The sequence below is a fragment of the Mytilus edulis genome, chromosome 3 (assembly GCF_963676685.1).
Source record: "Mytilus edulis chromosome 3, xbMytEdul2.2, whole genome shotgun sequence".
Taxonomy (NCBI): domain Eukaryota; kingdom Metazoa; phylum Mollusca; class Bivalvia; order Mytilida; family Mytilidae; genus Mytilus; species Mytilus edulis.
In genome coordinates, this window is record NC_092346.1 from 62,574,818 (window position 1) to 62,587,499 (window position 12,682).

Consider the following 12,682-nt stretch of genomic DNA (forward strand, 5'->3'; position numbering starts at 1 on the left):
GTTGACTATAAATGCTTGTATGGTAATTCTGTCGTTTATCTGTACAAGTGGCTGCATTTCCTCTCCTTTCCCAACAAGAAATAATTGTTTATTACAAAATGTATTATATTTTTTGTATGCTATATGTCCTTATTTGGTGAATAAAATATTCTTTTCAACCCTATTCTTTGGGTCAATATTGTTGAATTCATGACTGAGAATACAATTAAACATAACCATGATTTACAGTATTCTCAGTTTTTGTTTTCTATATAATCATTTATAGTTCGAGAATTATTTTTTCCTCTGGGGCCAAATAAAAATATATGTGTGGTTCCAGTTACCTACCTACCCAGTTGAAAAAAAATCTTTATCATGTCTATGAAATATATTGGTTCATGGTATTCAATGTATCAGTCCCAGTTGTTTCTTTTTATCAAAATGATATATATTCATAACAAAGTTATCAACAAAAAGTCTGTTAATACTTAGTTTTCTCTTTAGGTATCATTATTTTCTGTCTACTGTGCCATTTGTGCAAATGTAGTTATTATGGTAAAATACGGATTTTTGTCATATCTGGTCCAGTTCCAACCAGCAGTTTACACTAAATTATTAAATGGCCGCCGAAAGCAATGAAAAATACGAAAAATAAACAATGTTTGACAAGAGAATGAATATGGCATTTTTAATGGATGAAACATAAACTAAAGCCAATTATGATCACTTTCTCAAGAAAGACCAAAAATTGTTTAGCTTATAATCAAACTATTCACTCTCGATTAACAAAAAGTGATAGAAAGAAAAAGAAAGTAATACTACTGTAATAATTGCAGACCACGTGGTATTAATCATACAAGTGACAGTTTGGGGTATTCCTATCCAAACAGTTATCCCCCAAAGGGCAATTGCAATTAACACCTATTTGATCACTCTTAATTGTCTATTGTCCGACTTGAAGGGATTAAAGGTGATATATTTTTTATGATCATAAGTGGTACTTAGATGAAGGATCAAAATTTAGGACATACATGTAACTTTGCCATATAGAAACGAGAAAAATAACATCCTCAAAATAATTATAGCGTTGCGGAAATTATTACAGCGTCGCGGGAAGAAATGTTAGCATCGTGGTACCGCGACGCAAAAACGGCCTGGGGAGAACACTGGCTGTATATGGTCAAACTTCAATGGAGAGGACTTAAACTGATCATGTATCAATAAACACTGAGCAATTGGATTCAGATACATTTTATACTCCAAAATGTGAGTCCTATTTAAAACTACATTGATATATTATTAACAGTGATCTAAATTCATTTATAGTTCTAGTAGTCAACACGCTTCTGTCCTTAAACATGATAAAATCATCAAGTATAGACATTATTTCTTAAGTTTAAAAATTACCTGGACAAAAGATAGACAAGTACAATGAATCACTACTCAAATATTTTTAATTTTGTTGTTAAAAACAAAGACTGAAGAATCATTTAGCAATATCAAACAAAGTTTTACTATCAGACATCAGCCAGTGAGAAAAATGTTCTGGTTTGAGTACTGATTTTTATTGGGTATTAATATGTTATTATACTTTTTCCCAGGTTTAACAGTATGCGAACAAAGGTGTTTTTAATTTGCCACAAGGAATAACCTACTAAAAAACGACTATCCCTTTTTTTTTTATTACATGTGATCACCTCGAACTAAAAGCCCATGAATTTATGTTTACTGTTTTTAAATTAAAGCACATTATAAAAAATATTCAGACTTTATTCAATGTACATTTGATATGCATAGAGTCAAAAGATACCATCAAAGCTTACATTTGTGCTCCTTTCCTGGTGGATTAGTGTCTAATGAAGATGGTAATATTGTTCGGCTTAGAAAATATGAGGAACTGCATGTATGTTATAATACATGTACATAAAAGATAACTTTTGAAAAGCATGAAAAGGAGCTATGCCCTCTAAAAAAAACATTTTGGCATTTTGAAATCCTAGCAGGGCCTGCAGGGGAGAAATTTTTGCCTAAGATTTCCTTGGACCCTATGAATTTTAAGGAGTTATTGTTTTTAAATAGAATGTATATTTCTGACATCCAAATAGCAAATACATATAATACAAAACTTTATTAAAAGGAATTGTAATTTATGTATTACCTTGTATTTGACTAAAAATAAAATGTAAAATAAATTTGTTGACCAATTACAAAAAAAAATGTCATCCAACATTGCTTTTACTGGAATGTTGAATATGGTTGAACCATTTTGAATCAAAACTGGAAATCAATCAGACCCTGGCAGGACTTACACTACTTCAGAATCATAGGGAGAAGTTATTTTGAAACTGATAGCGAGTCATGGTGATACTTAAGCGAAAGTGTACAAATGTATGCTCACTTATTTTTTATATTGTTCCAATCATACTCGAGAATACAATTAAAGTAAAAGTTGTCTCAGTTTAGGTCTTAAATGCTCATTTAAAGTTATGTTCACAATAAATTACATTTTTTCTAAATTTCAGTAACAGAGACATTGTATTATGTCTCTGTCAAAAACTACTAACTAATTAACATCAAACACTATAATTTGCTTAAAGATCTTTTTTTAGCAAAAGTGAGAAGAAACTATCTTTTATCAATAAGTGAATAAGGCAGATTTTACAATAAGAAGGAAATATTGTTTTTTTGTATCCATCAAAAAAGCAATTGCTGAAACTGTGAAACAGACTGTGTAATGGAGTAATGCATTATGTTGTTGAATAAAATGTGTCTTTCTGAGTAAATAAAAATAAAAATTACTCTGTGTTTGTGTTTTTTGTTAGAATTAGAGGGTTTACAATTTCAAAATATTGGACATGGAATAGACATCATGACCTACTTTACTGACATCCAGCTTATTTGGAGTGGAATTTTGAAGTATTATTTATAAGTGGAGCCTAATAACATGGACTTATATTTAAATAAAAAGTCTTCTTTTGTGTTTTAATCATAACTTTAAGGCAGATTTGTATTGGTAAAGGCTAAAAAAGGTAATTTAATAATATTGTTGCTAACGTCACGTCTTTTCCGTCCATTGTGGTATGTCACGATCGCAATTTTCTTGTTGGTTCTCAGACAGCCCATTGTAGTTATTTTTATCCCGGGTTTTATAAATAATTGAAAATAGCAATCATATTACATTTGGATGACGTAAAGGGGTCAAAGGACTTGAGGAATCAATATCATTGGCTGTTTTATTTTTTGCGAACGTTACTGCTCGACGTTTCCGTCCAAATCAGTGTCACGTGAGCAACATATATTTAGATCTGTAACTCTCCTGTATAGGAGTTACAATATCGCCCTTTGCAGAAGTAGATTCGGAGTTAGTTCCTTCACATGATGGGGAAGCAAAGAAGGTTAGTTGTATGTAATATCGTTACAAGAAGACCTTAAATGTATTCCGTCCATCAAAAAGACTTTCGCAACAAAACGTAATGTCATGATAGTAGATGTTGCTAATGTTACTATTACGAATTGGTTTCTTGTGTATTCATTTGATATAAAGTACACCTGCAAATGACATTCTGTATATTTAGAAATTCTAAACCAGACTGTACAATTTTATTACTCCAGGCATATATTAAACATCACTGTGTGCATACATTTTAACTTTTAAAGATGTTGTTGCTCATGTGACATGTCCAAATGTCGCTAACGTTACTCATTTTTGTCTCCGTCACGTTAGCAACATGAAAGTAGGAGACAGAACACAATACTGTAAAATCTGCCATAACTATTCACTCGGGAATACTATTTTGTTGATGAAATTCATTGTTTCTCATTAAAAAGAAATATAAATTTAACAAATTTGAGCAACATGAATCAATAAATTGAAACAATGCATTTCCATAGAAATAAATATATACATTTAACATGTTTAACTAATGCATGTGGAAAGTATATTTTTCTTTTTGGGACCATTACTCTTCGGTCAGCTGAGACGTTCACTCATCTGTAGTTAAAATGTATTATCGTCAGAATAAGGAGTTTGGTTATAGCTGAATCAGTACACGGGACACATAAAAAATTTACAAGAGATTTGAAAAGGCATATATACATATGAGTACATGTACATGTAACGTTTTAAATTTAACCTGTTACTACTAAGAAGTAACCGTAGTTACCTTTATATTTTGCTGAAAATCTGAATGTTTTGATGTAATGTACATTTTTTGTACACTCTGGAGTAAGTTAATAAGTACTGGTCATGGATGGGATTGCGAGAAAGAATGTCACAAAATCTAAAATATTTAATTCCTTCTAACAAAGGCAATAGCTATAGGTTTAAACATTTAAATTTGTACCAATCTTCACCCTTATCTGAAACAATAGTGTTACATCAGAACATAGAAAGACAAGCTATAAAATATCAATTTAAAGACATGTATTTACAAATTTAGATTCTGAATTCTAATTGATTGTACACTCAAGCTACAAAATGAACTGTTTTATATCTGAAATATAACTGGGGTCAGACTTAACAAATGATTTTTACCTGTGTCATAGATTTTCCCCTTTCCTCTTGGTCCTCTTCCCATGGAAGTTTACTACGACCTCGACCAGCACTTAAAAATCTAGTCCTGTTTGTTGGAGTCAAACTCTCACTTGGTATGACATTAGGGGTTGACCTGGCAGATGAAGACACAGACTCTAGTTCCATGGTGTCTGATCTAGAATACTGTCTGGCTGAAGAACCTGACCCACCAACTGCCATTATCCATTCAATGTCAGCACCATGAACATACTGGCTCCTTGATGAAGCTGAACTTGGCATGGGTGTGGCATACTCCACTAACCGATCGGAGTTCAATCTTGGTAGTTGTCGTCTTGCTAATCGTGCCTGAACAGCAGCCATGACACCTTCTCCTTCATTCATTAATTCAACTGTGTCAACAGCATGTACTAATGGTTGCATCCTTCCCTGTCCCATAGCTTGGGCTATCACAGCAAAACATTCTAAAACAGCCTGACGCACCTGTCTTTTACTGTCTGTTAATAATGGTGCAATAGTTTTACAAATTTTTGGGAGATCAAAGTCATAACTTGGGAATGTAAGCAATGCTGCAATCAATATATTAATAGTTTCTTGTCGCACACGAGAGTTTTTATGAGTCAAATTATTTTCCAGTATCACAGATAAGACAGGCTTTGCTTGATAACTCTGCATCATTTTTATGGCTACCTTCATCACAGCCTGACGCACAACTATTTTATTGTCCCCCATTCTTTTCGCCAAGGTTGAAGATAAAGGTTTCAAAAATTGCTTAACATTCTGGCCTAATTTCTCCACTAAAATTTCTAGAATTTCTAATGTTACTGTAGTGGTTTTGAAATAATTGTCATCTAGCAAATTATTAAGGAAACTAATGAAAGGCATCATGTGGGGCAGAAGGTTTCCTGTAATCTCTTGATGTTGCAATTCTCCAACAATTCGCTTCATTTCCTCAACTCCTTGAGCACGCAATTTGAAATTCTCTTGGTCATTTATTTGATTCATTACATGACTAGGAACTATTCCAAATTCATACGACTCAACATACTGGGCACGACTGCTGTTTGGCATTTGTGTAACTGTTGACTTGGAGAATGGTTTTGAATTTCTGGGTGTGGTTGATCCTGAGTTATAACCATCTTGCAAGTCTATGTCACTGTTTGTTAGCTGACAGTAATACCGTCGAAGTGGCACTGCAAGTTTCTGAATGTAAGAGGTAAACTCCCTCTCACCTACTAAATTACGTATTTTCTCCATAGTAGTGAGAACGTTTTCACGAATACTGTCTTCTAGAGAACTGTTCAGTAATTTCCTTGCCAAAGATTGAGTTATGTCAAAAAAGTTTTCCCGTCCAAACTCTGGTGTGAAAAGCATCGGTAATGCAATTATTGTTTCTTTTTCAACACGTGCATCATTATTATCTAAGCCATATTGAACAATAGCTTTCAATAGCCCTTGCACTCTACGAGTATGTTTCATATACACATGCAAGGTTTGAATAACTGCTCTTCTAACAGTTATTTTGCTCTCTCCAATATTTGGAATAAGCTTGCCTAAAACAACTGTCATGCATGGGTCTAAATCATCCCCAAATTGGGGAATGACTTCATTTATTAATTGTATGCATTTCAGGCGAACATCCCAGTTCGAATCTTTAAGAGCCTGAGCTAGACCATTGAATATGGCCTTTGGATCACGATATGGCAGTTTTCCACCACTTCGTCTAACCTTGATAAGCAATTGTTCGAGTATTTCAACTCGATTGTTGAAGCTCTCGTCATTAAGTTGGTCGAGAACTTCATCTTCTTCCATATTCCAAACCCTCGATTGGTTTGTATCTAGGTATGGGGCATTGTTATATTCGAGACTTGAAAACTTTGTTACATGCAACTTGTTGGCTACCTTGCCAGCCATCTAAAAATCACCTGAACTACGACTGTAAAGTTTGATTTTGTGTCTTTTTCAGAGTTTTTGACACCTGCAATCACGAAGGCAGAGAGTCTTGTTGATAAAGGATTTGAATATTATTCCAAAACATGGTTGTCGAGTTTTATTTTGCAGTTGCACATTGTTTTTTCACTTCAATTCACGATTTACCTGTCAAGATGGCGGATTCTCTGACAACAACACAAACTATGGAGGTCACGTGACCATTCCCCGGATGCTTGGTAAATATATATTGCGAATTTGTGTATGAGATTTATTGCAAAGAGTTGTTACCTGATACCAAGGACGTATTTATAACTAACTTCTGTACGTAACAGTAACGTCCTTGCTGATCATACTTAGCACGATACTCCAACAGTTTAGGGAAAATTTCATGAAGAATTTCTCCTTTATGCATTCAAATCTTAAAATATCACTTAAATAGTGGCCGCCTTATTTGTCATTTGTTAACTGATTATATATTATCTATGTATCTATGCAAATCAATATTCTTTTGCTTTATTCATGTATGCTCTGTATGCCCCTTGTCGGCCCTTAATTGGAAATAAAATATGTTCTGTTCTGTATATAATCTAAAGTATGAGATTTTTGTAATAAAAGTGAAATAATAATTCGATTTTAGCAGCCAGTGCTTCAATTTTGTCAAATTAAGCTAAGAAACATTGATGAATTATTCACTTGCAAGCCAGTAATCATTCGACCTCATTGAATCCGTATTCATGTGAACTTCAGTTTAACTCCTCAGCTAGAGATGGATAAAGCATGCATGAATTGTACGTTATCGGTTATTTAAAGAAAAGGAATGTCAACATTGAAAGTGAAACAAAGGTAAATCATTTGATTGACTGATTCGATAAAAATCAAAGTACTGAAGTGCTGAACATCGGATGACAGCAAGTTCTTGTGGATGGGCCAAACGGCACTTGTCACAGAAAACAAATTACATCTCTATACCAAAAAAACTAAGGTTAATGTACAGATATATTTGTTTTCTGAGCCACGTGCGTGGATGATGATTAAATAACAGGAAATTCAGCCTCACCATAATGACTTGTATATTAGAGTAATACAAATCAGTATACTCTGGTTTATTGTTATATATTATATTAATTCTTGTATATTACAGTTACATGTATATATATAATGTTCATGCATTTGTATATCATTCAATTCTACTATGTTATTAAAAGTGACAGACGCAAAAAAAAAAAACGGGAGGGGGCGTGTTTTGTGAGATTTCAGCCATTCCCATATTTCCAACTGCATGGTTTTAGAATAAATGTGCGTATATTAACTGTGCAAAGAGCTTATAAGTGAATCAACATTAATTAAAAAAAAAAGACATCTTTAATTGACTTGGCAACACTGTCGTAACTATTTCCTCATGATGAATATTAGTTAGCTTTTGAGGTGAATGGCGACGACATTGTTGTGCTTGATTATAGAATATTACCATAAAAGATGGAGTTGTGAAATACCTGAACGTATAAGATGTCCGCAAGTGATTTATACCATTGTACCGATGATCTGCATGCTTAATACAATTAACTGGGTGGTTATTTAAACAGATTGTGTCTTTATAGTGACTGTTTGAGATGAATTTGCAAGTCTTTATGAGTACTTTTTACCGAAGTAGGGCTAAGATTGCAATACTGTCGATAAAACAATACATGAACAAAAAAAACCCGCTATATGTCAAAATGAAAATACAGGCACTTCAACTCATATAACTGCCCTAAATTATAGCTAAATAAGCTAGTTCCACTAAAACACTAAACCCCGATTTTTATTGCTGATAGCTATAGCATAAATGTAGGTAAAGTGGAGAATTCGACAGACCGTTAATTAACAATATATAACATTGTTTGTAATAAATGTTTTGGATGAGTTGTTTCCTTACTTTTTGTTGAAATATTCCAAAGAAACACAAACAGACCCAGGATTGTTAAGGATTTCCTGTAGCGCATTTTTTGTTTAAGTATATTTCTTGTGACTTGTGTATATTATGTTTGCATTTTAACATGTCAGGGTTTTACTTTTGGCAATAAAGTTTATATTGAGTTATTGTTACGGTCACACAATTAAGAAAAGAGGGTAAAAACAAAATAAGATATTGTGACTAATTTCTGCTTCCATAAACCCACACAAGATAATTGAAAAAGTTCGCAAGAATGGTATGTGCAGTTTTTCACTGCTTTTAGAGTTCATGCGAATATTTTTTAACTTGATTTGTATCTAGTAATAATCGCTTTATGAGATTTGAACATAGGTTAACAATACAACTCAAGAATAGTTGTCTCGAATTAACCCAGGAAGAGATAGGAGATATTCAGGTTAAAACGAACTCTCTTTAAATTCGAACATCATGAATCATGAATGAATACAGGATATAAAAATAAATGATTTGGCAGATTTATACCTTTGTTCAAACTGACCGTTTCAGTCATTGTTATCATATCGTGGAGAGAGATATGTATAGTGACATCTCCATTTAATAAAACTTGACCTCATAATAAACCGAAAGACAGGTCAGTGCGAGTCTTTTGAGTTCCTTATCGTAATTCAAACACGTTAGTGTGATATCTATAATTTATATACTACTGAACGAACTACGAGACATAGACCACGTCTAAGTTAGCAACGGCCCCCAGGATTTGCAAAAAAAGGATTGAAAAATAGAAAATGAATTGATACGAACCTGTCAAATCATCATATATTCCTCATTGTTATTGTGAATTCTAGTTTGTGAATTTCGACGGACCTACGGTATTCCAAGCCCCCACCCATCGGCGTGAGTTAAATTAACATACCATAGGTTTCAAGGCAATTTTAGTGTATATGCATGGTCTTAGTATTGGATCCTGCATGAAACATTCATATGAGGTCAAACAAACGCGTTTGCAGAACTGTAAAAATGCTCTTATTCTTATCATATGCTGTAACTCGTGTAAATAATTCGCTGCCAGTTTGTTTCACTTGGTGAATTACAATGAAGACATGCAATGAAATTCGAACTGCCCTAATCGTACACTGAGAAAATATCGACATCTAAATGTCTTACTTTTTGTTCTATTGTGTAGTTGCATTGGTTGCTGCTTCCAGTGCATGACCAAAAGTATTTGTCACTTTCTTTTCTTTTTGCTATACATTTCATATAAAACACATTAAAGAATTTTCAATTATTTACGGTTGGATTTTTTTTCCATACCAGACGTTAAACGACACAGAACTGTCGTATTTGTTTATTTTGTCATAGTTTTGTCGTCAAGTGCCTTTGTTTTTTCTTGATATGAACAGGGTTGACACTTTTTTACCATTCAATTCGGTTCAAAACGTATCGCAAATTTCTAAAATATTTGTGTTTATCATGATCATCAGAAAATGAAAACTCTCTAAAAGTATAACCAATTAAATTTACTATGACAATGGTACCTAGTTGATAAAATCCGACCAGGCAATGATGACTCCACAATTTGTTTTGGGAAATAAGTAGTTTTATGTAGAAAATATTGTGAAAAAATGCGAGTGACGAAGGAATACGTATGGCCATGTTCTGTATATACGTGCCTTGTTTTCTGAACACAATTCATTTCTGGTTCCAGAAATCTTCAATGTAAACAGCTGAAGTTAATCAAAGAATAAGTAATCTGCAATATTTTATAAAAAAAAACACACTCCATAAACTTCACAATTTCAAGGCCGGTGCTCTGAGTGAATACAGGTGAAAACTTTTACCAATTGTATCAGGGTTTTTACTCCTTTTATGATAAGGGCAGTTAATTGAACCCTTTGTTGGAGTTTTTTTTTAAATGTTTCATATACCAGTGCGGTTGTAGTCACCAAATTATGATTCTTCAGATAAATAAACGATCTCCATTTATAAATATACTGTGGATAATGTATGTTTTCACACAATTCTTAATAGATCTTAATCATGTCCATGTGGTTGTGCAGATAGAAGTTTAACAGATTGGATTAAATGACTGCAACCTAATTTGTGACAATTTGTATCTTGTATCCAACAGTTGAGACCATCTAAGTTCGAATTTGATTTGAGACCGGCGTTATCATAACATACTGCTGATGTAATAAGAGATTCTGGTATAATCCATCAAGATATTGACAGACACTTTCCCATATGATGCGATTCTTTGCCAATTTGTTGATTTGATGGTTACCATGGCAACGGGCATAATACAGGGAAAATAAAGACAGAATTTTACTCATCTACCAAAGTTCTTATGATATAGGGCAAAAAAAATTACTTCTGTGACATGTCATGAATCACCTTCTGCATGATTTTTACAAAGACAGGTACTTAAATATCCTCTCTGTTGTCCGAGTTGCTTTCCCTTCATCCCACCCCTTCTCCCCCTTAAACCCCCAACCCCTTTTTGATGTGAATGGACCTATACTAAAACCCAATATGACGTAAATTTATGTCTTTGTTTCTAAATCAAGTAGTTTCCTAATTCAATACAAGCATGACAAAATCCAATAAGTTCGAGAAAGGTTAGGTCACGAGGTGTATTATCAAAACTGTTTACCGGACATTAACTTGCTTGTGTTAGTGTTTGTATCAGATAGCACACCAAACCAGGAAGGAAACTTCAGACAACAAACAAAAATTTAAAAATCTAATTTCAAATTCCTGTTATTACATTTTGGAGTAAATTACGACTGTAAAATAGATAGTAAACAAGATAAAATTATCAAAATTGTAAATGGGTATCAATAGAGTATTGCAAACAAATTTAAGACCCAGCAGGAGGCATTTCATTGGTCAAGTCATTTAAATATTGATTATGTACTTAATAAACCATACAATTGAATTACTACATACGCAAAAAAAAAACCCTGATACGTTAAATCAGATAAACGCACGAAGAACAGATTTATTTTGCAAATAAGAAATCCTTTTAAAATAATTAATCTCTGAATAGTAGATATACATTTGAAGAAATTTTATTTTATAGAATATAGATGACAAAGAAAACACCAAACTTGAAATTCTAATTGATACGAATTTATTATAGTACTTAAACCTGCCATTCTGTGTTGGTTTAATGAAGTTAAAAGTTCTATAGAATGTAGTTTCTGAGACGGACATTAACTTCCAAACTCACAACAAGTGCATAAAATGTAAACCTCTTCAATTTCATATTAAACTATAAACAGCATATTTGTTTACTTTGCACAAGGATTTGTATACAAATCCTTACTTTGCAGTATTATATGAGAACCTCCTGAGATAAAAACCTTATGATAAAGCAAAGTGCTCGTAAGCAAAGAAGGGTAAAGATTGCGTTAATCTATCAGTTGTAAGTTGTTAAATATTACATTGTACTGTTACTGTTATCGTTAAAGCGTTTTCAACTAAAATTATGGACAATGGGAGATAGCTCCGATTTTTAAAGACGACTTTAACAATGACATCAATTATATTTTTAGAATAGATATTAGATTCCTGCATCTTGCAAAAGTAATGTAATTTTCTAAACAAGTGTAACATCGTATTGTGACTTAAATATCTGAGCATTGATTGCATTGATAAATTGCTGGATAGGATGTAAAGAATGTTATGATCGTTGCACTATTTTTTTTGTGTATCAAAAAGGTAGTGATAAGCATTTGAAGATTTAGATATCAAGTCAGTAACATAGGATTTTGAATGCATGTAATGCAATCTTTACCCCCAAAAAAATATGAATGCTCTGAAAACATTATAGTTTAATCTGTGTCAATTATTTGGCAAGCTTTATCTGGGAACAGTATATCAATACATATGTTTCAGCTATATATACATGGGGATTCATATTTATAGTCAGAAACCAGTCACACAGGCACGAGTTGTAAACCCTGATGACATAAATGTTGAAAAAATTTCTGAACAGTAAAATAGGAAAACTAATGAAATACAATACTGTGTGCCTGAACTAGTGGCCCTAAAGAGCCTGTGTCGTTCGTCTAGGTCTATGTGCATATTCAACAAAGGACACTCTCCAACATAATAGACGAAAATAGAATTCATGCAAAAAAATTCTCTTTTTTGTTGATCTTGTATTGCTGATAGATTTGTTTGTTTTCTTGCTATATATGGTTTATAGTTATTTTTGCTCAAAATACATAAGTGGTTAAAAAAAATCCTCATTTAAGGACAATTTCACCTATAATGAGTGACATTCTACTAACTATATCAGCAAAACTTGAAATGCTTTCTTTTAT

General features: G+C 32.9%; 1 protein-coding gene across 44 annotated transcripts in view; it reads right to left on the bottom strand.

The window, feature by feature from the left end:
* The window catches only part of LOC139517071 (TOG array regulator of axonemal microtubules protein 1-like), a 61,830-nt gene extending 55,150 nt beyond the window's left edge, over positions 1–6,680 (bottom strand). For 37 of the 44 annotated variants that reach the window (XM_071307728.1, XM_071307739.1, XM_071307722.1 and 34 more), the window contains exon 1: positions 4,514–6,647. In XM_071307728.1, the coding sequence (XP_071163829.1) occupies positions 4,514–6,424 (1,911 nt within the window). In that variant the 5' untranslated portion in view covers positions 6,425–6,647. Of the gene's footprint in view, positions 1–4,513 lie in introns of all 44 variants that reach the window. The other 7 variants (XM_071307733.1, XM_071307723.1, XM_071307703.1 and 4 more) reach the window with 4 other exon arrangements.
* Between the last annotated feature and the right edge of the window lie 6,002 nt (positions 6,681–12,682).